Genomic DNA, 26,354 nt, shown 5'->3' on the forward strand with positions numbered 1-26,354 from the left:
ATTTTGGACTCCGCGTTATTTCAAAAATGCGTAAACCAAACTCGCGTAAATCGAGAGTAACCTGTACCTCTCATCACGAACAAATTTTCCGAACAAAAAACATCTCTGGTGACGAACGGTGTTTCAAGCTATGAATAGCAAGCCTTCCACTTAGTAAAGCTGGTGTCACACTGGGCCTTTTTCCTCCAACCGCGTTGGCGGTAGGGGCAACCGGCAACTCCAGCTTTTCCGGGTGTGTGTTACACACGGCCAAGGTTGGTTACTCGTATCTACAACGTAAACAAAGCAGTTGCCCTGTATTGACATGGCGCCGTCTGCTAATAAAGTAAGGGCTACTGTGGATTGTGCTGCTGTTACCAATGGGTGGAGTCGACATCAGCCCCTGACCAATAAAGCTGCCGACTGTTATTAACCCTTTCATTGCTAAACGCTTGCAGTGGGTGTTAGGTGTATTTGCTGGTGGCACTAAACACTCGCTGCGAGCTCCAGCCGCACTCAAATCTCCCGCGTATGAGAGTGTTCCAACACTAATTCTCACATCACAGTATTGCCAATTGAGTGGGATCTTCACTAAATTTGGTGGAAAATCATATCAGCCCAGCGAGGCAAATCTACGGACGAGTAACTGGTGGATGTTCTTGCCCAATATAGCAGCATTTTTGCATTGCTTCACCTATCACCTAACTGATTCTATGACCAAAAAGTTGTAAATATTGCAGTTGGCAATACTCCCTTGCCAGAGTCTGAAAAAGAGATGTCCACAGTAACCTCAATATGGCTGATCATCCCGCACGCACCGACGTAAGTGTTAACATTCAACACTCCCTGAATGTGCATGAACATTCGCAAGAGAGGCATACATAACCGACTCCTATAGATCTGGACCTCCTCTTTCCAGTGGTGTTTTTGTTTTTTAGCTGTGATGAATAGTTTTTGAGATACAGAGGTTAAAAGAACCCCCCCATTGGGCTCCCCAACTGCACCTGAGGAGATAGTCTCGTCCAGACTGCGCGCAAGGAAAGGGTTAACTATCATTCCTATGCCAGCAAGATGGTGGATACCTGTCAAATGTCAGGCTGGTGAAGTCACAGGTCATCTAGGTTTCCATGGTGTGGAATGACGGTTGTAGACCCATTTTTAGTTCAACTATGAGGAAAATATCTGATCCACACATCCCCTTCCCTTCTTGAAGCCTCCTTGTTTTTCACTGATTTTCTCTTCTGTAAGTCTTTGCACTCTCTCTATTATGACTTTTCCATATACCTTTCCGGGTATACTCAGGAGACTTAGACCTCTATAGCTGCCACATTCCCCTCTTGTAAACTTGGAACATGATGGCTTTTGTCCAGTCTACTGGCACCCCCCCCCCCCCCCTTCCCATGCTACTTCGCCTATCTTGACCATCCATTTAACAATTACATCTCCACACTTCAACATTTCCACTGTGATTCCATCAATTCCTGCTGCCTTTCCATTTTTTAATCTTTTTATTGCTTGATTTTCTTCTTCATTTGTTATACTTCTTTCTTTATATACTCCTCCTCTACCTCTACTCAAAACTGCTGCTGTTACAGCTGCTGGACGTCCATCCTCAAGATTCATTAAGTTTTTGAAATATTTTCTCCATATCTTTCACAGCTTCCCCGTCTTTCAACATCTTTCCATTCTCATCCACAACTTCATTTACTTTACTTGGGGAGATATTTTCTGCATTACTTTTGTTTTTTACTTCTTTCCAATATGATTTCCTGTTCCCTTTATATTTTTCACTTGGTCTTTTTCCAAAGTCTTCATCAATTCTCTTCTTACTTTCTTTTATTGCTTGTTTTAATTTCATTTTGCATTCTTTATATTTCTTTTTCCTTTCCCTTTTTACTTGCTCAGCCACATTTCTTTCTTGAGTTTTCTTAAAAAGTTCCCTTTTTTTCTTTTACTATCCTCCTTATCTCTTCTGTCCACCATGAATTTCCTTTTCTTTTCCCATCGCTCACCACTTTCATGCCTACCACTTTTTTGTTGTAGTTACCATTACTTCTTTAAATGTTCCAAAACCTTTTTCAATGTTTGTACTATCTTTTACCCCTCAGCATATGCCCCTATTGATGGATTAATTGATTTTCTCCTCAGGGTCACTGGCGTGGCAGTAGAAGAGCTGGTGGTAGAGGTGGCCATGGTCCCCGTAGGGCTCAATACAAAGATGATGATACAGAAATGGCTGGCAGCAAAGAGAGGAACAGGTAATTATGTTAAAATTTTGAGGTTTTGGTAATCTCATTGCTTATCTATTCTAGTGATCATTTTATAAAACTTTATCGTTGCAAAAAGTCATTCTATGTACAATGATTCCTCGCCATATTGTGGTTCACTTATCGCGGATTTTTCAGTTGTATGTATCTAGTTTCATATCGGATTTTTCGCTATATCGCGGGATTTTGCAGTTTATAGGTATTTTTTATGTTTATTATTTCAATTATTTTTGCGGTAAAATAAGCATTTTCTAGCCTAAAAAAAAAAAGAAAACAATATAAAAATATAGAATTTTATGTTGTTAAAATTACTTAGGTTTAAGAGTGTAGAAAGTGTTTAAGAGTACAGGAGGTCATTGACTTACGACAGAGTTCCGTTTCTAACGATGTGTCGCAACCCGATTTTCGACGTAAGTTGGAACACACCTAAGGGAGGTGGTGGCTGAGTGGATAGCGTGACGGATTTTTCAGTCACCACCGAGTGGCCTAAGACTACTCACATGCTGTCCAGAAGACCACATAAGAAGGGTGACCGATCCAATCCTTTTAACTACCGCCCTATAGCTTGACTTTCCTGTTTATTTAAAGCTTTTTAATCAATCCTTGACCGAAAGATTCAAAAGCACCTTTCCACTTCTGACCTTCTATCTGATCGCCAGTATGGGTTCCGCAAGGGGCGTTCTACTGGCGATCTTCTTGCTCTCTTAATTGACTTTTCATCCTCTCTCAGCCATTTCGGTGAAACTTTCACAGTTGTGCTAGACATACCGAAAGCCTTCGATAGAGTCTGGCACAAGTCTTTGCTTTCTAAACTGCCCTCTTATGGTTTCTATCCTTCTCTCTGTTCCTTTATATCCAGCTTCCTTTCCGGCCGTTCTATCTCCGCCCACTCTCTTCCTGTTATTCATCAATGATCTTTCCATAACACTCATACACTGATGACTCCACTCTACATTATTCAACTTCTTTCAACAGTAGACCTTCTCAACAGAAATTACAAGACTCCAGACTGGAGGCTGCAGAACACTTAACCTCACACCTTGCTATCATTTCTGATTGTGGTAAAAGGAACCTTGTGTCCTTCAATGCCTCAAAAAACCAATTTCTCCACCTATCAACTCGACACAATCTTCCAAACACCAATCCCCTATTCTTCGATAACACTCAGCTGTCACCTTCTTCAACAGTAAATATCCTCAGTCTATCCTTAGCTCAAAATCTCGACTGGAAACTTCACATCTCTTCTCTCACTAAATCAGCTTCCTCGAGGTTGGGCGTTCTGTATTGTCTCCGCCAGTTCTTCTTCCCCGCACAGATGCTTTCCATTTATAAGGGGCTTGTCTGCCCTCACATGGAGTATGAATCTCACATGTGGAGGGGCTCCACTTACACAGCTCTTTTGGACAGAGTGGAGTCTAAGGCTCTTCGTCTCATCAGTTCTCCTCCTCTTTGATAGTCTTCTACCTCTTAAATTCCTCCGCCATGTTGCCTCTCTTTCTATCTTCTATCGATATTTTCACGCTGACTGCTCTTCTGAACTTGCTAACTGCATGCCTCCCCCTCCTGCTGCACACGACTTTCTACTCATGCTCATCCCTATACTGTCCAAAGCCTTTATGCAAGAGTTAGCCAGCATCTCCATTCTTTCATCCCTTTCACTGGTAAACCCTGGAACAGTCTTCCTTCGTCTGCATTTCGTCCTGCCTATGACTTGACCTCTTTCAAGAGGAGTGTATCAAGACACCTCTCCATCCGAAATTAACCTCTCTTTTGGCCACTCTATACTTATCACTATGTGAGAGCAACAGTTAGCGGGCATTTTCTTTTACATCTTTTTGTTGCCCTTGAGTTGCTCTGTGCTGGAAAAAAAAAGAAAAAAAAAAAAAAGAAATTGCACTGGACACCCTGTCTTGCCACCTGATCCCTGTCATATACCTCAGCATTCTGCGATCACATGCTCTCAATACCTCCATCAATTTTCTGGTTAGAGCCCATGTTTCTGCTCCATACAACACCACTGATGAAATACACCCCTACACTTCCTTTTTTGAGGGATGCTACGACTCACGAGCAGACTAGCCACCTCCTTCCACTTTAACCACGCTGCCGCCATTCTTGCTCTCACTGTCCTCTCCACTCCCGCCTCACGGTCCATAACATCTCCCAGATAACAGAAATGTTCTGCATCATCCAGCTTTCCTCCATTCACCTCTAGTTCATCCCTCTCAGTTTCTTGTCCTTGATGTCTCCTTACACAAGCTTGGCATGTAAAATTCTGCACTCCTCTTACATTCCTAGGGCATGAGCGTCCAAGGTGACACCATTGCCTGCAACATGTGCACAAGACTGAATTTACACCTACTCCCTTCCCACAACATCCACATGGATATTTTCCTGATTTAATCTTTTCTCTTGCTTCTTTTCCAGTCACCATGTACTGTGTTTTTTCTATATTAATTTTCAAACTGGTCTCCATTCCTTCCTTCCATTTATTAAACTTTTCTTTCACTTCTTCTGCTGTCTCTGCATTTACTACCAAGTCATCTGCAAACAGCAGTTCCCATGGTGCTTCTCCTCTTGCTTCCATTGTTGCCTCCTCCATTAATGTTATACACAAGAGCGGGTTAAGTACAGGTCCCTGGTGAACCCCCACTCCAATTTCGAACTCATCTGATGTTCCCACCACAGTTTTCACTTTCGATTTTGTACCTTCATATAATCCCATCACCGATGCAACCAATCTTTCTGGTACTCTTTGCCTTCTCAATGCCCATCTTATAATTTCCCTTGGTACTCTGTCAAATGGCTTCTCTAGATCTACAAAAACATGGTACAATCTCCTCTTCTCCATAAACCTTTCCTGAAGCCCTCTCATAGTATATGATGCTTCAGTTGTTGATCTCCAGGGCAAAAGCCAAACTGGCATTTATCGATTCTTATTATCCTTCTCAGCCTCTTCTCCAGGACTTCTTCATATACTTTCATGCCATGCTCCAGTAACCTTATCCCCCTATAGTTACCACATTTCAAAGCATTTCCTTTCCCTTTAAAAATGGGTATAGTGTAGCTTCCTTTCCAGTCTTCTGGTATCTCTCCCTTTTTAATACATGGCTTAACACTCTTGTCAATTCCACCTCTCCTTCCTTTCCTGCTGCTTTTATTAAATTTACTGTTAGCCCTGAAGGCCCTGCTGCTCTACCATTTTCCATTTCCTTTAGTGCTTCTTTTACTTTCTCTTCCGTAATTTTTTCTTGTGGGTCTTCTACTTTTTAGTTTCATTTATCGTATATTCATTTTCCTCATTTAACAGTTCACTGAAATATTTACTCCATCTTTCCAATATCTTTTCTTTCTCCACCATGATGTTCCCTCCTTCATCTTTTACAAACTTTGGCCTAACTACATCTGCTCTCTCTCTTTACATTTGTTTTGCAATTTTTAACATCTCTTATGGTATGGTAACATTTTTTTCTTTTTGTAGGCGTCAGGACCAGTACAAGCGGCGTGGCAATCGACCCTATACGAACAATCCTAACAACAAGATGGGTTGGCACAAAGTCTTGGTAAGTTATTGTAGCCAGTTTGTGTGTGTTGTGAAAACTGCAACCCCCACCAGTTATGCAAAAAATCCCTGTTATTGCCATCTACAGTACCCTCTCGAGTTTCGCGCTCGCTTCGTTCCGAAGGTATAGCACTAAACTCGAGGATCGCGAAACTTGAGGTATTGAAAACACTGAAAAAGCGCTTATCTGTTCCGACCTGTGGATTTTTATTTTTATTTATTTATTTATTTTATTTTTTTACATGTGGGCTATGGCGCCGGTAGACTATCCATCTGGGCCTGATGGTCGGCCCGAGCCCGTCATGGAGCAGGCAACTGTTTATAGTGGCGCCTTTATAATTGGCTCATGCTGCCCCCCGGAGCTCATTTTTTTTCCTCCTTTACTCCCTTGTTATTTCAAAATACGTACCTTGGAAAAAAGAAGAAAACAGGAAGAGAGAACGGTTCGTTTAAAGCCACTGATGAAGCCTTACGATTGGCTGAGCTCTGAAAACACGCTTGTGATTCGCTGGGAGTCCGGTGACGTTGTCGCTGGCGCTCACCTGGTTAGCGGCCTCGCTGCCTTGGGGCGGTGTCACACTGGCTGTTTTCCTCTTATCGTTGTGGCTACTAGCAACACCTGTGTGCCATTCTGGGAGCGTGTTGTCGGTTGTCCGTAAGCTGGCATCACACACGGCCAAGGTCGGTTGCCTGTAACCACATCCACAACGTAAACAAAACACTTGCCCTGTATCAACATGGCATCGTCTGCTAAAATAAGAGCTCTCGTGGCTTGTGCTGCCATTACCCAAGTTATGGACTTGTTGCTGCAGTTAAATGGAAGGAAGAAACTGTTGTGGGTGTGGCGTGCCTGAAGGTCCTCCATGCCAGTTCTCATTGTCACCATTGCGCGTGAGCAGCCAACCCACCCATCTAGACTCCGACCACGTAAACACGTGGATCGAGTAACAACAAAGACACACACACTCATGCACACACCAGACTCATCATGAACCATGGCAGATGTTTCTCACAAACAAAAATAGCTTCGCCATTTCCTAGAGTGTGTTAGAACTTATTTGGTGAGTGGTTCATACAAACCAAACACACCCAATGGCAAGAAGAGAGCAGTGTTAAAGACGACTGCTCTCTTCTTGCCAAGAGCTAGGTTTGGTTCATGTGAGCCAATCACCAAATACGTTCTAACACACTCAAGCATTGGTGAAGTCGTTTCTGTTTGTCAGAAACATCTGCAATGGTTCTTAATGTGTCTGGTGTGTGTGTGTGTGTGTGTGTGTAGCTATTCGATCCATGTGTTTATGTGGTTGAGTCAAGATGGGTGGGTTGGCCGCGCATTCGCAGTGGTGACAATGAGAACTGGCATGGAGGAACCACAGGCATGCCACACCCACAACTGTTTCTTCCTTCCATTTAACTGCAGCAACAAGTCCATAACTTGGGTAATGGCAGCACAAGCCACGACAGCCCTTACTTTAGCAGACGACGCCATGTTGATACAGGGCAAGTGCTTTGTTGACGTTGTGGATGTGGATGCGGGCAACCGACCTTGACCGTGTGTGATGCACACCAGGAAAAGTTGAAGTTGCCGGTTGCCCTAGCTGCCGCCAACGCGGTGGGAAGAAAAAAGCACTGTGTGACACCAGCTTACGGAAAATCGTGAATTCGCTCCTGGTTGGGCGTACAAGTGTTGCCCGTAGCTCCAACGGTTGGACGAAAATGGCCATTGTGACACCGCCTTAAGGCAGTGAAGCTGCTGATAGGGTGAGCGTCGGCGATGACGTCATCGGACTCCTAGTGAATCACAAGCATGTTTTCAGAACTGTCAGCCAATCGTAAGGCAGCTACCTTCAACTGCTGCTTCAAAATGACCCGTTCTTTCTTCCCATTCTCTCTCTCTCTCTCTCTCTCTCTCTCTCTCTCTCTCTCTCTCTCTCTCTCTCTCTCTCTCTCTCTCTCTCTCTCTCTCTCTCTCTCTCTCTCTCTCTCTCTCTCTCTCTCTCTCTCTCTCTCTCTCTCTCTCTCTCTCTCTCTCTCTCTCTCTCTCTCTCTCTCTCTCTCTCTCTCTCTCTCTCTCTCTCTCTCTCTCTCTCTCTCTCTCTCTCTCTCTCTCTCTCTCTCTCTCTCTCTCTCTCTCTCTCTCTCTCTCTCTCTCTCTATCTCTCTCTCTCTCTCTCTCTCTCTCTCTCTCTCTCTCTCTCTCTCTCTCTCTCTCTCTCTCTCTCTCTCTCTCTCTCTCTCTCTCTCTCTCTCTCTCTCTCTCTCTCTCTCTCTTTGCCATAGCCACAATGTTTGGAGGAAAACGTCCAGTGTGATACTACCATTAAAGGTAGCGTGCATGACGCTGGTGATGTGCCCCGTACGTGTCAAAGCAGCACGAAACTCAGGTTGATAATGCGCGAAAGTTGGGATGGTAAGAATCTAGGAGTAACCGCAAAACTCGTGGATCGCGAAACTCGAGAGGGTACTGTATATTATTTTAACTTTTATTTATTTCTCCTTGACCAGGGGTGAGCAGCCTATGGCCCGCGAGCCATATCCAACCCACGAAGGCCTAGCATCTGGCCCGCCACCCTGCTAGGCATTAACATTGCAATCCGGCCCGAGACACCCCAGAAATAAAAATCCTGTCAAACAGCAAAAACTGTTTGTTTGGCAAATATTCGCTCCTTGTCTCACTCCGCAAGAGTTGCCAGGTCTGTCCTTTTAAAGACAACCAGTCCTATTTGAGATTGGGTTGTCCTAATTAATTTAAACAAAAAATGTTTAGGCTGTAACTGTTATATGGTGGGGCCATGGTGTCCTGTAGGTGCAACCTGAAGCAGGAGATTGCCACTTTCCTCCTCCTCCTGCTTTCTTCTTCCCCACGCTCATCACTTTGACCCACAATGGCTCGTTCGCCTGGCCCTACTCATGGGTTAAATGTTTGGGACAAAGTGTGGTAAAAGTCCGGATCAGGTATTGAATTTTGATGATTGCTAGACGGAGTATTGTAAATATCTGCAAATGGACTGTTTTCCTGGACTGTAGCGATTTTCGATTCCTGGACTTTCGTGGTTCCTGAACAAGTGCTCCCCTTCATTAGTCCGAGAGAGAGGGTCAACTGTATTAATATTCGCCAAATATAAGACTGCAAAATTAAGAAGAGACAGAAGACATTAAGCTCACATAGCAGAAATCTCTAACTGACTGATTTGTCTGTAGTTTTCCATTTGTGGCATGTTAAGTCAGCACTCAAAAATGTTTGGGTATTAACCCCTTAACGACGCCGCTGCCGCTGGCGTCATTTACAGTACTGTCTCCAAGTTTGCGATAGATAGGTTGACGTTGCAGGTCGCAATCGTTGAAATCGCAAACTTTGAACCATTATTCCTATGGGGAAAATTGAAAACTGTTGACATCTCATCTGAAATGCTGGGCCGAAAGCCGGTGATAGAGAGAGCTGGAGCCCCTGCGCCCATGCAGCCTAGCATGTTCCTTGGAAGGGCTGGAGACGCGCCGGTCCGAGCTCTCAGCACGAGTGGTGAGAGGGCTCGACTGCCACCGCGAAATGCCCACACCGCATGAGCGTGTCCTGCCTGCGACTGTCACTGCGTGAACCATGCGGTGGATTCCTGCCGCTGCCCCACCGCGCCAGCTTTAGCGCAGACGGCGGAGGGGGACCGGGAGTGAACGGAGAGCACCACGCCGGGGCTTTGAAAGCCCAAACGATGTGGGGGTAGAAGTGTGGGTGGGACCAAGGGTGAGAGACATATAAAGGATAGGTTGCTAAGCATTTGTTTTTCCAACAATGCACCACGCTTGTGACGTCACATGTAAACAGAGATGTCACTGGAGACCCACACATGTGGCCGTGGCACCACTGGATTGAAGTTTCAGAGAACACCACACTTCATAATATGATGTGTAAATCCTTGAATAAATCCAAGATTCAAATGAGACTTTTGCTGGCGAGGGTCTCCAGGGCGCGTCACCACCTTGACGTCATAGAACACGTGACGTCATGGCTGAGTTGATGTTTCACTGAACTATTGACTGCGGCCACACGTATGGGTATCCAGTGATGTCATGGCTGAGTTGATAACGTTTCACTGAACTATCCTTAATAGGGTGGGACCGCAGGGGTGAGGTGAACAATGGCAGTGGGCGGCAGAATACAGTGTTGTTGTGATGACGCCGCAGTACACCCTGACATCATGACCCCCTCCGCCTCGTTAATTAGAGCGGAAACCACCACCTTCTCACACGCGCCACCCTCAAAGTTTGGGTCATATCGCAGTTTCAGTTTTCAATAAAAATCAAATTTTTGGGGTCCCTGTCGCAAACTCGGTTAATCGCAAATTTTAAACTCGCAATCCTGGAGACAGTCCTGTAATTTTTTTGACGTGGGCGACGAGCATGATGTCAGCGCCGGAGAGCGAGAAGCTCTCTGGAAATTGAACGGCACGCGTAACTATGTATAAGTCGATGCCAAGTGACTAACTGGCACCTCTTCTGCCCCTTAGACGACTCCGTGCTAAAAATAGTCTACAGTTCCTGCCTACGCATCATGACGTCTGCAGAGCAATCATGTTCCCTCTGGTGATCTGTTTTGGCGGTCTTCCTTTAGTTTCTGCTCGTTGTGTGCGTGCTGAGCGTAGTCTTGATACCTCCACTGACATACCTGATGTTCTAGATGAACCAATATCTTGCTCACAGGAGTGTTCAGAGGAGTGGGAAGTGGAAGTTGTAATTTTTGGAGAATCATGGAATTCCAGCCAAACAGTTTGTCCAAATCATAATCTGATTTCACAGTTGGGTTATGCAGATGATTTTCTACAACTTTTATTCAATGAGATTCATTCCAGAATGAAAAAAACTAATGAAAAAAATTACAAAATTTTACCAAAATTATTCATTGTTTCACCATAACTTTGACTCTCTGTAGGTAGTAAACTTTCAGGTCAAAGATTATAAACTTTATTTTTCAGACTCCATTGCGATAAAATGAGCAACTTTTCTTCAATATTTTTTTCTGTACATCGCACCAGCAAAAAGTTGGAATTTTGGGGGAATCGTGGAATTCTAGCCAAATGCAGCAACCTAGAAAGAAACGTATTTCCCAGCAGGGTGCGCCAGAAAATTTTCTATAAAACATCTTTTGTGACTTTTTCTTGATTTCAAAGTGTATTTTTCATTGACTAATGCGTTATGGGGGATCTCCTGAGAAAAACTTTTGCGGTTTGGAGGGGTTAAAGGTTTCTGGAGTTTAGAATTCCTGATGCAGGATGCTCAACATGATTCTCAACATGTCACATTCAAAAGCTATTTCTCATAACTGACTTGTTTTTTGCAGATCAGAGATGGAGCTAATTTTGACCGCCAAGAAGTACTGGATTGTATCAAATCTCTTGTTCATGAGCCATTCATCCCAGTGCTGGTAAGACTTAATATTAAGCTTTTGATAATAGGAGCATTGTTTATTTTTTTTATTTATTTGTGGAATGTAAATATTGTATATTTGCCTTGTTCTGATGGTTACACAATTTTTCCACCTATCATCTCGACACAACCTTCCAAACACCTATCCCCTATTCTTTGACAACACTCAGCTGTCACCTTCTTCAACACTAAACATCCTCGGTCTATCCTTAACTCAAAATCTTAACTGGAAACTTCACATCTCCTCTCTCACTAAATCAGCTTCCTCGAGGTTGGGCGTTCTGTATCGTCTCCGCCAGTTCTTCTCCCCCGCACAGTTGCTATCCATATACAGGGGCCTTGTCCGTCCTTGTATGGAGTATGCCTCTCACGTGTGGCGGGCTCCACTCACACAGCTCTCTCTTGGACAGAGTGGAGTCTAAGGCTCTTCGTCTCATCAGCTCTCCTCCTCCTACTGATAGTCTTCTACCTCTTAAATTCCGCCGCCATGTTGCCTCTCTTTCTATCTTTTATTGTTATTTTCACGCTGACTGCTCTTGTGAACTTGCTAACTGCATGCCTCCTGTCCTCCTGTGGCCACGCTGCACACGACTTTCTTCTAAAGTTCATCCCTTTACTGTCCGAATCCCTTACGCACGAGTTAACCAGCATCTTCACTCTTTCATCCCTCACGCTGGTAAACTCTGGAATAATCTTCCTTCATCTGTATTTCCTCCTGCCTACGACTACATGGATAAGGATATGATGAAAAAATTAATTACTACTATGATCAGACTAAAGTTGGAATATGCGGAGGCAGTGTGGTCTCCCCATAAGAAGAAACATATAAAGAAACTAGAAAGAATACAAAGGATGGCAACAAAAATGGTTCCACAGCTAGTCGGATTGACATATGAGGAAAGACTGAAAGAAATGGACTTACCATCACTAGTACAAAGAAGAGAAAGGGGAGACCTAATACATATCTACAAATTATTGAGCAAAATGGAAGAAGTAGACAATGAAGAGTAACTACTAAAAGAAGAAATTACCACCAGGAACACAAGAGGATATAGTAAGAAACTGAGGAAGGGAAGATGCTTGAGAGACATAAAGAAATATAGCTTCCCACAAAGAAATATAGTGGTTTGGAACAGACTAAGTGAGGATGTGGTATCGGTGAGGAGTGGGCAAAGCTTTAAGGAAAAGTTGGATAAATGTAGATACGGGAACGGGACCACATGAGCGCAAAGTCCAGGCCCAGTAAAACTACAACTAGGTAAATACACACACACACACACACACACACACACACACACACACACACACACACACACACATGCACGCACACACCAGACTCATCATGAACCATGGCAGATGTTTCTCACAAACAAAAATGAGTGGTTCATACAAATCAAACACACCCAATGGCAAGAAGAGAGCAGTGTTAAAGACGACTGCTCTCTTCTTGCCAAGAGCTAGGTTTGGTTCATGTGAGCCACTCACCAAGCCACCATGATGCGCAGCACAAGCCGCCATGATGCACGGCACAAGCCACCATGATGCGTAGCACAAGCCGCCATGATGCACGGCACAAGCCACCATGATGCACGGCACAAGCCACCATGATGCACGGCACAAGCCACCATGATGCACGGCACAAGCCACCATGATGCACGGCACAAGCCACCATGATGCGTAGCACAAGCCGCCATGATGCACGGCACAAGCCACCATGATGCGTAGCACAAGCCGCCATGATGCACGGCACAAGCCACCATGATGCGTAGCACAAGCCGCCATGATGCACGGCACAAGCCACCATGATGCGCAGCACAAGCCGCCATGATGCACGGCACAAGCCACCATGATGCGTAGCACAAGCCGCCATGATGCACGGCACAAGCCACCATGATGCACGGCACAAGCCACCATGATGCGTAGCACAAGCCACCATGATGTGCGGCACAAGCCACCATGATGCGCAGCACAAGCCGCCATGATGTGCGGCACAAGCCACCATGATGCGCAGCACAAGCCGCCATGATGTGCGGCACAAGCCACCATGATGTGCGGCACAAGCCACCATGATGTGCGGCACAAGCCACCATGATGTGCGGCACAAGCCACCATGATGTGCGGCACAAGCCACCATGATGCGCAGCACAAGCCGCCATGATGCACGGCACAAGCCACCATGATGCGCAGCACAAGCCACCATGATGCGTAGCACAAGCCGCCATGATGCACGGCACAAGCCACCATGATGCGCGGCACAAGCCGCCATGATGCACGGCACAAGCCACCATGATGCGTAGCACAAGCCGCCATGATGCACGGCACAAGCCACCATGATGCGTAGCACAAGCCGCCATGATGCACGGCACAAGCCACCATGATGCGCAGCACAAGCCGCCATGATGCACGGCACAAGCCACCATGATGCGTAGCACAAGCCGCCATGATGCACGGCACAAGCCACCATGATGCGCAGCACAAGCCACCATGATGCGCGGCACAAGTCGCCATGATGCGCGGCACAAGTCGCCATGATGCGCAGCACAAGCCGCCATGATGCGCGGCACAAGCTGCCATGATGCGCGGCACAAGCCGCCATGATGCGCGGCACAAGCCGCCATGATGCGCGGCACAAGCCGCCATGATGCGCGGCACAAGTCGCCATGATGCGCAGCACAAGCCGCCATGATGCGCGGCACAAGCCGCCATGATGCGCGGCACAAGCCGCCATGATGCGCAGCACAAGTCGCCATGATGCACGGCACAAGCCGCCATGATGCGCGGCACAAGTCGCCATGATGCGCAGCACAAGCTGCCATGATGCACGGCACAAGCCACCATGATGCGCAGCACAAGCCGCCATGATGCACGGCACAATTCGCCATGATGCGCAGCACAAGCCGCCATGATGCGCGGCACAAGTCGCCATGATGCGCGGCACAAGCCACCATGATGCGTAGCACAAGCCACCATGATGCGTAGCACAAGCCGCCATGATGCACGGCACAAGCCACCATGATGCGCAGCACAAGCCACCATGATGCGTAGCACAAGCCGCCATGATGCACGGCACAAGCCACCATGATGCGCAGCACAAGCCGCCATGATGCACGGCACAAGCCACCATGATGCGTAGCACAAGCCGCCATGATGCACGGCACAAGCCACCATGATGCGTAGCACAAGCCGCCATGATGCACGGCACAAGCCACCATGATGCGTAGCACAAGCCGCCATGATGCACGGCACAAGCCACCATGATGCGCAGCACAAGCCGCCATGATGCACGGCACAAGCCACCATGATGCGCAGCACAAGCCGCCATGATGCGCGGCACAAGTCGCCATGATGCGCGGCACAAGTCGCCATGATGCGCAGCACAAGCCGCCATGATGCGCGGCACAAGCTGCCATGATGCGCGGCACAAGCCGCCATGATGCGCGGCACAAGCCGCCATGATGCGCGGCACAAGCCGCCATGATGCGCGGCACAAGTCGCCATGATGCGCAGCACAAGCCGCCATGATGCGCGGCACAAGCCGCCATGATGCGCGGCACAAGCCGCCATGATGCGCAGCACAAGTCGCCATGATGCACGGCACAAGCCGCCATGATGCGCGGCACAAGTCGCCATGATGCGCAGCACAAGCTGCCATGATGCACGGCACAAGTCGCCATGATGCGCAGCACAAGCCGCCATGATGCGCAGCACAAGCCGCCATGATGCGCGGCACAAGTCGCCATGATGCGCGGCACAAGTCGCCATGATGCGCGGCACAAGTCGCCATGATGCGCAGCACAAGCCGCCATGATGCGCGGCACAAGTCGCCATGATGCGCGGCACAAGTCGCCATGATGCGCGGCACAAGTCGCCATGATGCGCAGCACAAGCCGCCATGATGCGCGGCACAAGTCGCCATGATGCGCAGCACAAGCCGCCATGATTTTTTTTTTTTTTTTTTTTTTTACGTTGATTGCCTATTGCGCCGGTAGGCATCTTCCCGGTGGGGCCTGATGGTCGGCCCAAGGCTTCTTCCAGGTGGGGTCTGATGGTCGGCCCAGCCCGTTCTGGCGCAGGCGAGTGTTTATAGTGGCGCCATCTTGCATTGGCTCATGCTGCCCCCCGGAACTCGTTCTTGATTCGGTTGGACGGCTTCCTCTAGAGTCCGGGTTGATGGGTGGTCTTCAGGACAGCATGTGGGTAGTTTTAAGCCACTCGGCGGTGACTGAAAAATCCGAGTGGTAGCGTGAGGATTCGAACCCGCGTCGTCCATCACGCGGTGAATGTGGGCCCAGTACGCTACCACCTACGCCACCGCCTACCCTGCGCGGCACAAGCCGCCATGATGCGCAGCACAAGCCGCCATGATGCACGGCACAAGCCACCATGATGCGCAGCACAAGCCGCCATGATGCACGGCACAAGCCACCATGATGCGCGGCACAAGCCGCCACGAGGCGCGGCACAAGCCGCGAGAGCCCGTACTCTAGCAGACGACGCCATGTTGACACAGGGTAAGTGCCTTGTTTACGTTGTGGATGTGGATACAGGCAACTGACCTTGGCCGTGTGTGACGCACACCCGGAAAATTTGGACTGCCTTAAGGCAGCGAGGCCGCAGACCGGGTGAGCGCCGGCGATGACGTCATCGGACTCCCAGCAAATCACAAGCGTGTTTCCAGAGCTCAGCCAATCGTAGTTATTTTTTTTTAATGTGAGTGATTATTTTCAGTAATTATCAAACCCAAAAGTCAGACCCACGTGTGCACCAAATTTTTTTCTTTCATATTGGTTACTTTATTCAATTAGCGCGAATTCAGTTAGCGCGACCGCGTTCATCCACCTAATTCTCGCGGTAAATGGGACTCTACTGTATATATATATATATATATATATATATATATATATATATATATATATATATATATATATGTATATATATATATATATACAAATACAGTACGGTCCCAAGTTTTGCACTATCCGAGTTTCGCGATCCTCGAGTTTTGCGCTCAATCTTGAATTCTTACCATTCCGACTTTCGCGCATATCGCCCCGAGTTTCGCGGTGCTTTGACATGTACGGGTCACATCTACCTACTGTCGGTGTCACGAGCCATTCCTTAAGGCGGTGTCACACTGGCCATTTTCCTCCGCCCTGGCAACCGCGGTTGCCCCGAGGGACAAACTGGGAGTGAGTTGTGGGTTGTCCGTACGGATGGAAAACGATTGGGGGTATGAGCAACCATGCAGCTGTATGTAAACAAACAGACGACGGCAGTGGCTGAGGAGTGAGGAGCAGTGGAAAATGGCCAACCAAGAAACTCGTAAAGTAGACTGGCAGAGCTGCTTTGTTTACTATTTAATCGATACAGGGCGACTACTTTCTTAACGTTGTGAATACGGACAACCTACCTTAGCCGTGTGTGACGCACATCCAAAAAAGTTGGAGTTGCTGGTCACCCCTATCGCCAACGCGGTTGGAGGAAAAAGGCCCAGTGTGACACCAGCAGCTTAAGGTGCGGTCACACAAGCTAGTTTCTCGGGAATTTCCCACCGAAATTATCTCGACAATTTTCTGCCTCAAATTTATCCTCAAATTTGGTCACACAGAGGACTGTCTCATTCTGGGATATATCAGCTGATAAGCAAAACAAACAATGGATCCAGACATTGCAGAGTTTTCTTTGTGGTGTTTGCTGAAAAAAAAAGAAAAAAAAATGAAAAGAAAGCATTTGTTGGTTAGTGAGTGGTTAGGTCGGAGACAAAGGGAGTGTGTTACAGCTTGCACCTGTTAAGTGCCGCAAGAACTTAGCAGTGAGGACCCAGACACGATGAGGCTATGCTCGGACAGGACTCAAGTCCAAGACCTGCTCAACCTGGTTACTTGTGGAACTCATTGTGATGCTGAAATAAACGCGGATAGCTACTGAACCGATCACCTAACACGCTCTTCTTCTTCTTGTGACCACAACTTACTGACCTCACGAGAAAATAACCGACATGCTGGTGACTGAGTTTCTGACTTGAATTTTGATGAGTCCCGTGAAATGCGGCCGACTTTGAATTTTTGTACAAAATTCTTGAGAAACTAGCGGTTGAGTGACTGTGTTCACACGTGCTGGGATGAGATTCACAGAAATGTGCGCTATTGGCCCGCAGTAAAAGTTATGAATTAATGATTTAACTATCAACATTGACTTCAGATTCACAAAGCTTTTATTTCATCATAGTTAACCCGTAAACTACGCAATTAAGATTCGGGAATAGCTCCTGGGTGCGCAATAAATGGCAAAAAAATAACCTACTGGAAAACAATTTTTAGTATTACAACATCCAAGAGAGACAAGTTGAGCACCAAAAAGTGTAAATGAAATAATAATAATTCACCTAATGTTGCAATGATGGCTGGATAAAGGTCGAGGATATGAGGCGACACTGGGAGCGCTGGCAGTGACGGGGTAGATAGGACGGCAGCAAAAGGAAGATAACACAAGGCACAGTATTGTATGAACATTATGTTGCGACTGATTATTCATTCCAGTTACAACAAACAAAATAAATCACAGGAAACATCACTTTGTCAATTTCAAGTAACATTTGCGTGTATTTTTATATTTAGCACATTCACCTTTCAGATCACCTATTTTTTTCCCTTACCCTAAACTATTTACAATCTACCTCACACTGTACTTTTCAGTATTCTTTCAGTGTGTGATACTCAGTGAAACAGGGTACAGCACACATTGGTACTTGACATTATGCGCACACAGTCACCACCCTTTTTCTTGACCTCTCATGTTTGTTTGTAGAGGTACATACATGACACCGTCTCTCTTGTTTGTGTCCTTTTTCTGTCCATTAAATATTCTAACTTGTGTCTGGTAAGGTAGTCTTTACACAGGAGTCTGTCAGATCATGTGACTGACGTCGTCCTTGAGCTGTACCTGTCACTGTCCCATATTTCTCCAAAAGCTGGTTGGCTACATTGTAAGAAAACTCAGTTTTGTTTTCTTTCCAGTCTTGACTAGGTACATGTTATATGCATTCAGCATTGTAACCTCAACAACATGAAAGAATAGCTTATGGTACCATTTGACACACTTTCTCACGCATTCAACACCAGTAAGCTCACAGTCACTTTTGTCAACTAGGCGCATATTAGTGTTGTAGTCAATGACAGCATCTGGCTTCCTAATTCTTTCATGTGTCCTGTGGTCTTCCTTGTCAGTGTCCTGCATGTGTCCTTGATGAACCGTGGTGAGCATGGTCACGTCATGTTTGTCATGCCAGTTTATGGCCTGGACTTTTCCACTCTTTTGCAGTTCCACATTACCAGGAACAGGTCGTGCTTCAAATTTTGGCGTGTTTCCTGTTCTTACATACTGTGCCACATGACCCAGTCATATTTTCCAGTAAATACTGACACAGACTAGGGCTAGTGTACCAGTTATCAGTACAGTAAAACCCCGATTATCCGAAAGCGGATTATCCGAAAAACCGGATTATCTGAAATTGATCTGGATAATGCAATTAAATTTTTTTTTTCTATACTAAAACGTTATAAAACATCAAAAATAAATAAAAGTAACTACATATGTACTATATTAACACATTTAAAATTGATAAGAACAGTTAAAATGAATATGCTTTCTAATACGTATTGCCGAAATAACTTGTAACGAATAGATCAATGTATTAGACAAAAAACATTAAACAAACAACACCACGTCCGCACCTTCGCCCCAGCAAGGACGTAGGTGCGGCGAACGAACAAACTACTGCACGACTACTCTCACACCGTACTCTCAAGACAACGACACAAACACGACTCCCCTCTCCACTCCATGCCACATTCCCCTTCTAACATACGAGTTGCGCGATAATATGAGTCATCATACTGTGTCTCCACCTGCATGATGCATCAAGGTCACACTTGCAAGCTTGCACAACCATTCACAATCGCACTCTGCAACATTCACAGTTCAGATCTGCAACGCTCACAAGTATCAACATACACTGGTCCAGACAAGGAGACACACAGACAAACATACAATAAAACATTTACATCACATGTTTTAAGCGTACTACTTTGTTTAGTGTAGCGTGTGTTTGTTTGGTTTCAAAATCAAAATGGCGGCGATCAAAATGGCGGCCATAAATCCGGATTATCCGAAAAATCGGCTTATCCGAAAGAGGCTTCCCCCCTTCCATTTCGGATAATCAGGATTTTACTTATATAGGATATGTCCCTCACCCATGTACCTTTCCATCTTTTTCTTCACAACTGCACCAGATACTCCCAAAGGGTCACCTTGTGGAATGTCAACAGAGGTGCCAGTATACACTATTGCATCTAAAACTATCCCTGTTTTGCAGTCACAAAGGATAAAGAATTTGATACCGAACTTATGCCTTTTTGAAGGTATATACTGTTTGAATATGTCTCCCCTTGAACAATACTAGGCTTTCATCTATAACAATCTTGCAAAAAGGATAAAAGAATGGTCTGTACTTCTTAGTAATCATGGTAAATACTCTTCTAACCTTCCACAAATGATCATTTTCATCACGTTCATTATTGTCATGGAAATGTAGAAACCTTATCAATAAAAGGAATCTGTCTCTTTTCATGAATTTCCCAAAAATTGGTGTTGGAATCAAGGCATCAATTTTACAGTAATCACTCAGCACATGTTTTTTTTTTATGTGTCATCAGCAGTAACAGAGCAAAAAAAACATACATTTCTTCTTGTTTGTGTCTGACCAGCGATGAACTCGTGATTTTGGGGTGAATGTAGCATGCTCCATAGTGTATTTATAATAGCTGTTTGTGACACAACAAGCTGCATTACCTGGTTATCAATGTATGTTTCAAAATAATCAACCTCTTGTGCATCATTATCAAGAGGCCAGTCATTAGTCACACCAGCAATATTCCTGTCAAAGCTATGAATGTCTGGCACAAAGTCTGACCCATCAGACCAGATGAATGGAGTACATGTTGTCTCCCGTCTCTGAGGCTCCTGTTCTCTCTCTGCCTCTCCCTTTTCTCCCACACCAGCTGACACCCCTCCCTCACTCAGTTCATTAGCTGAGTCTTCTCCTATACCCCCACTGTCATAATCCTCATCTTTCTACCACTCTGAATCATCGGACAGTGATGACAGTGATTCATCAAGGTCTACTAGCATTGGTAAAAATTTTGTTGGTGTCAGTGACTGAGTAGGCTGGCTAGCAACTTTCCGTACTGTTGGAGAGGCAGCGCGTCTGTGATCTTGAGGGCCAGAAGCATGCTTACGCTTACCACACTTCCTCAGACCAGCTGACTCTGATGGCTGAATACAATCTGAATCACTGCCTCTTTCAGATTTGTCTACTACAATCTTTCTCTTTACCAATACTTTCTTTTTACCACCTCCCATACCTCCCCATGGTCATGACCGCAGGAGCTATGGGGGTGGTTAGCATCAGTAGATGGCATACTTCTACTCTCCATGACTGCTAAAGAGCAACTAATATGAGGTCATGATGTCGCACTTGAGGCAGTGGGTGTCCATTACATGGCACTAAAAGTGAAACTATTGTGAATTTTGATGAAATACTTCGTATTTACACTCAAAGTCAACACAAGGGTGAACAATTTTTTTCAACAAATTATGTTTTTCACCATGTCATGACCAACCCCCCCCCTTAACCCTTTCTTTGTCTCTTTTAACCTCTGTATCTCAAAAACTATTCATCACAGCTAAAAACCAAAAACACCACTGGAAAGAGGAGGCTGAGATCTATAGGAGTTGGTTATGTATGCCTCTCCTGCAAATGTACATGCACGTTCAGGGAGTGTTGAATGTGAACACTTACATCAGTGTGTGCGGGATGATCAGTCATTTTGAGGGAACAGCGGACATCTCTCCTTGAGGTTCTGGCAAGGTAATATTGCCAACTGCAATATTTACAACAATTTGGTCAAAGAATCAGTCAGGTGATAGGTGAAGCTATGCAAAAATACCGCTATATTGGGCAAGAACATCCACCAGTTACTCGTCTGTAGATTTTCCGCGCTGGGCTGATATGATTTTCCACCAAATTTAGTGGAGAACCCACTCATTTGGCAAGCCTGTGTTGTGAAAAATATTGTTGGAACACTCATACACGGGAGATTTGAGTGCGGCTGGAGCTCACAGTGAGCGTTTAGCACCACCAGCAAATATGCCTAATGCTTGCTGCGAGCATTTAGCCATGAAAGGGTTAAGACACTTGGCCCTCTGTACAGGGGATTGAGGGTCTAATATACTTTTACTGCTTTCACCAATTGAAATTCTAAGGTATGAGCAGCAACTTTCTGCACATAACTTACAATAGTGGTATGGAGCACTTTTGCCTCTTCTTTGCTGGGCACTTTATATGATCCTCTATACAGATATTTTTGTTCTTGTATAATCTTGTCCTTTCAGTTTATTAGCCCCTGCTGGACCAAATCATAGTTAGGAGATTAAGATATCTTCCTTGCCAATTGTTAAGTCCAGCAGACTGGACAAAAGCCATCATTGTTCCAGTTAACAAGGGGAAGGGCAGAAGAGGGGAGTGTGGGAGCTATAGAGGTATGTCTCCTGAGTATACCCGGAAAGGTATATGGAAAAGTCATAATAGAGAGGGTTCAGAGACTTACAGAATCAGTGAAGAACAAGGAGGCTTCAAGAAAGGAAGGGGATATGTGGATCAGATATTTTCTTTCAGGATGGTAGTAGAAAAAATATTAATACAATTAAAGAAACTATACGCTGCCTTCATGGATTTGGTAAAAGCTTGTGACAGAGTCGATTGGATGGCATTGTGGGATGTTTTAAAAGATATATGGTGTGGGAGGAAAACTGCTTAGTGCAATAAAGTCTTTCTATGAGGATGCATCTGCATGTGTCAAAATTAGTGAAGAAACAAGTGAACATTTTGAGATAAAAGTGGGCTTGAGGCAGGGGTGTGTCATGTCACCATGGTTATTCAATATTTAAATGGATGGTGTTATGAGAGAAATGAAGGGCAAAGTTGGGGAAGTTGGAGTAAAAATGTTCGATGAGGGAAGGAAGTGGGTACTGAATTCAATCTTATTTGCTGATGACACAGTGCTCATTGCAGAAAATGAAAGTGACTTTAAAAATTTGGTCAGTGTTTTTGATAGTGTCTGTAAAAGGAGAAAGTTGAAAGTAAATGTCAACAAAAGTAAAGTGATGGTTTGTGAGTGAAGTAGAAGTGAGGTTGTAGATTTTGTATGCCCATATAAAGTGGGAATTGAATGTGAAAAAGAATGCAAAATAATTTTGAATGGTGAAGAAATGGAGGAGGTCAGTGAGTTTAAGTACCTTGGATCAATTATGTGTAAGCATGGTGGTACGGAGGGAGAGTCAAGAGAAAGGGCATTGCAAGGAAGAAGGGTGGTAGGGTCTTTGGGACGAATCATGAATGGCAGAAGTGTGAGCATGGAGGTATAGAGGGATTTGAGAAATACAATAATAGTACCAACCCTCACATATGCAAATGAAATGGGCCTGGAATGAAAGTCAGAGGTCTAGAGTGCAGGTAGTGGAAACATTTGAGTTATTTGAGGAGTGCTTGTGGTGTGAGTAGAATGGATGCAGGGCCAGAGAGAGAGAGAGAGAGAGAGAGAGAGAGAGAGAGAGAGAGAGAGAGAGAGAGAGAGGGGGGGGGGGGGCTGGTATCTCAGCACCAGGGCCCGGCCTCATAGGGGACCCGGCTGCCCAGGCATGATGTGTGTAAATTAAGATACTTAGGGGCCCGGAATTACTTGCAGCACCAGGGCCCAATGGTAGCTCTATTTGGCGCTGAATGGATTGAATGAGTAATGAAAGTGTGTGAGCATTTTGGAATGTGTCACAGGGGTGAAGGGAAGAAGTGTGGAATGGTGGAAGAAGTGAAGCAACAGACTATAAAGTGGTTTGGTCGCATGGAGTGAATGGAGGAGAGTAAGATGACCAGAAGGGTGTACATGAGTGAGATAGAGGGAGGGAATGTTAGAGGACGACCTCTAATGAAATGGAGAGATAGGGTGCAGGAGTACGTTAGGGAGAGGGGGGAAAGATCCTTGAGAAACTTTGAGCAGGCAAGGAGGGAGTGTATGAATAAAGAGAGATGGAAACTCTTCTGCCATGGCCATCCCCTGGTGGGAGCTCCTAAGAGCAGGTGTCGATGAAATGATGATGATGATGAGATTCCAGTGTTATCTGTTCATCTCGTTTCAGTATGAGGTTGACGGGAGGTTCTTGGTATTCTACTTAGAAGACAATGGCCCTGCAGTTCAGGCCATCTCTGAAATAAGCCGCAGACTCACCATGCCTAGTGGGGAGAGGCTAAACATATTCTTCAACCGCTCTCCCCCGCCAGTCAGGCCCCTCACTTCTTCTCAGGTGAGTGTCAGGCTATCTCATATCCTATCTGAGGAATTGAAGGAAATGTTCAAGCAAAGGTTCTCAATTTAATAAATCAAGATTTTATATATTCTGAGTGTGTAATAAATATTATTCATTCACTGGCATCTCTACTTGATTGAATTTGCATGGAAACCATTGCTAATTTTCCATTTTTTTCTTTACATAATGCATAGAGGGATAAGGTGATGCAAGTTATGAGTGCACGTTATTCACCCGAAATGAAAAGACTCGACCTCAAGAATTTTCACAATGACCTTAGTAAGTATTCTAACAATTCTTTTATCATTGTAATTATTTTAACAATTCTATTATTAGTATTATTTTTATTATTATTATTATTATTATTATTATTATTATTATTGTTATTGCTATTAACCCGTACAGCATCAGATACATATGACGTATGTATTATTTTTAATACCATTGAGTGTCAGATACGTATGTCGTACATATTTAATGTATTATTTTTTCCTGTCACTGGAGTGTGTCGAGGGTGATTTCTGTGGTGGTGCCCTAGTAGACTGATCCTTTGGGAGTACTGACCACCCTATATATTTCATTTATTGCCATAACTGGTAAGCCTGGCAGCCATTATTCTGGGTACAATTTTTTATTCTTTTATTTGTGTGGATGTTGGAGGTGGTTTTGGAGATCGTGATGTGGAAATTGAGGTGGTTGGTGGTTGGAAAGTGGTTTGACAGTGTTGTGGGTGAGGTATAGTGGGGATACCGACATCCAGAACCAGCAAATTTGTACCGGCTTTTTTGGTAAGGAGGGGCCCAGCCGCGTATAAACTGTAATTGTGTGAGCGAACACTCTTGTGGGTGACTGTACATTGAGTTGAACTATCAAAAAGCTAAAAATGAGTTACTCTTTAACAATATATATAAGTCTGTGCTAAATTTGTCGAGAGAAAACAATTTACTCTGATACACACGTACAATCCAAGAAAGTCTATGGCAATTGGAGCAGTGAGTAGCGGGATTTTTTTTCACATTTGTTTCCTTTTTTTTTATGCCCTTGAACTGACTCCTCTGATGAAAAAGAAAATCAACACGACCATTTCACTTCCCAAACCGACAAAAAATGGCCCCAAAAAAAGACTTTCAGGCGACAGTAAGCTAAAAGACATTACATTTCTTCATATTTCATGGTTTTAAGCTGTTTTATGCAAAAAATATAAAATCTATTCTTCCTCCGACGCTGGGGTGGGGAGGAAATTACAAAATACCAAAATGCTGTACAGGTAAACAATGATATTGTTATTAATAAATTATTTTTATTATTATTATTATTATTATTATTATTATTATTATTATTATTATTATTATTTATATTATTATTAGTTCGCTTTAATCATTATTATCTTTGTTAGAATATTTTCAACTTGGAGAAGGAGAAAGAAAACAACTTGTATTAGGTCATATGGGGAGCTCTGCTCTCTGTTGAAAGGTCAGTTAGTCACCCTGTATATACTTTCTGGCCACTGATGCCAAGACCACACAACCACTTTCACGTGTAGTTTGAGTTGGGGATGATCCGTATGATTTTTTTTACAAAAAAATGTAAAAACAAAAATTGAGATAAAACTGGAAAACTTTTATATGCATGACAAAATATAACCTTTTGACTACTCTGTGTATAAGGCATAACTCTGGAAACATTTTACAAGCAGATGAAATGGCCTAAATTTTTTTTTCTCGCATTTTTAAGATAATTTTTCATAAATAATGAAAAGGAAAAATAATGAAATTTGAGTTACCATTAGAAGTGGCATGATTTTTTTTCATAAGTAATTGCCATAACATTAAGGATGTCTTTATCTTACATACTGTATTATGTCCCTGCATTGCTCCTGTGCCTTTCCAGGAGGGAAACATAACTTAGTTATTTATGCAGAAGTGTAAATTTGCTGTAACTAAACAAGGAATGAATTTAATATGCCGTGTCAAATTCAACTAAAAGAGTATTATCCATTCTGAAATGGTTAATTTACCTGGGATTGTATGCTGTTAGTGAATTTTCAAATTTGAAGAAGTGCTCCAGCCTCGGAGTTGGTGCTGACACAGGGGGCCCCAAGACCCCTACCACTTGGTCAGGTTTTACATCACCAACGTCCTCTATTTCTGGGAAGATAAAGCTGCCTCCTTTACCAGTTTTCATTGATTTTCTAAGGTATGAGACTGAAAAAAATAGTAGATTTTTCATTACAATCAATTATTTTGGCTACATAATTTACTGGGGTGCCCTTCATATAAAATATATGATAAAATAAATTTTGTTTGATTTCTAATTATTCATCTGATATTTCAAACAAAGGTCAGAGGATGTTTATGGGATATGCACCCCCTATGTTAAGTGTAGCTAGCAATAGTTTTGTTCTGATAGAAACACATGAAACATACTGGTAAAACACCCTAAAGGGTTATGAGTAAATGAATAAAATTGTTACTTGCATAGGTGTTGCTGTCATGGGTTACATGGCTGCATCTTGTGTAACACTATCATTAACCCTTTCCTTGCGTGCGGGACGGGACGCGACTATCCCCTCAGGCGCAGTCAGGCAACCCAATGGGGGGTCTCTTTTAACTTCTGTATCTCAAAAACTATTCATCACAACTAAAAACCAAAAACACCATTGGAAAGAGGAGGTCCAGATCTATGGGAGTTGGTTATGTATGCCTCTC

At 44.4% G+C, this 26,354-nt stretch overlaps 1 protein-coding gene across 1 annotated transcript in view; it reads left to right on the top strand.

Moving 5' to 3' along the window:
* Positions 1 to 26,354, top strand: part of LOC126981605 (nuclear RNA export factor 1-like) — a 115,556-nt gene that overhangs the window by 37,832 nt on the left and 51,370 nt on the right. Inside the window, exons 3-7 of the mRNA XM_050833045.1 lie at positions 2,128 to 2,237; positions 5,728 to 5,809; positions 11,141 to 11,224; positions 23,479 to 23,643; positions 23,841 to 23,925. Of these exons, the coding sequence (XP_050689002.1) occupies positions 2,128 to 2,237; positions 5,728 to 5,809; positions 11,141 to 11,224; positions 23,479 to 23,643; positions 23,841 to 23,925 (526 nt within the window). The remainder of the gene's footprint in view (positions 1 to 2,127; positions 2,238 to 5,727; positions 5,810 to 11,140; positions 11,225 to 23,478; positions 23,644 to 23,840; positions 23,926 to 26,354) is intronic.

This window comes from Eriocheir sinensis, chromosome 48, assembly GCF_024679095.1.
Source record: "Eriocheir sinensis breed Jianghai 21 chromosome 48, ASM2467909v1, whole genome shotgun sequence".
Lineage (NCBI taxonomy): Eukaryota > Metazoa > Arthropoda > Malacostraca > Decapoda > Varunidae > Eriocheir > Eriocheir sinensis.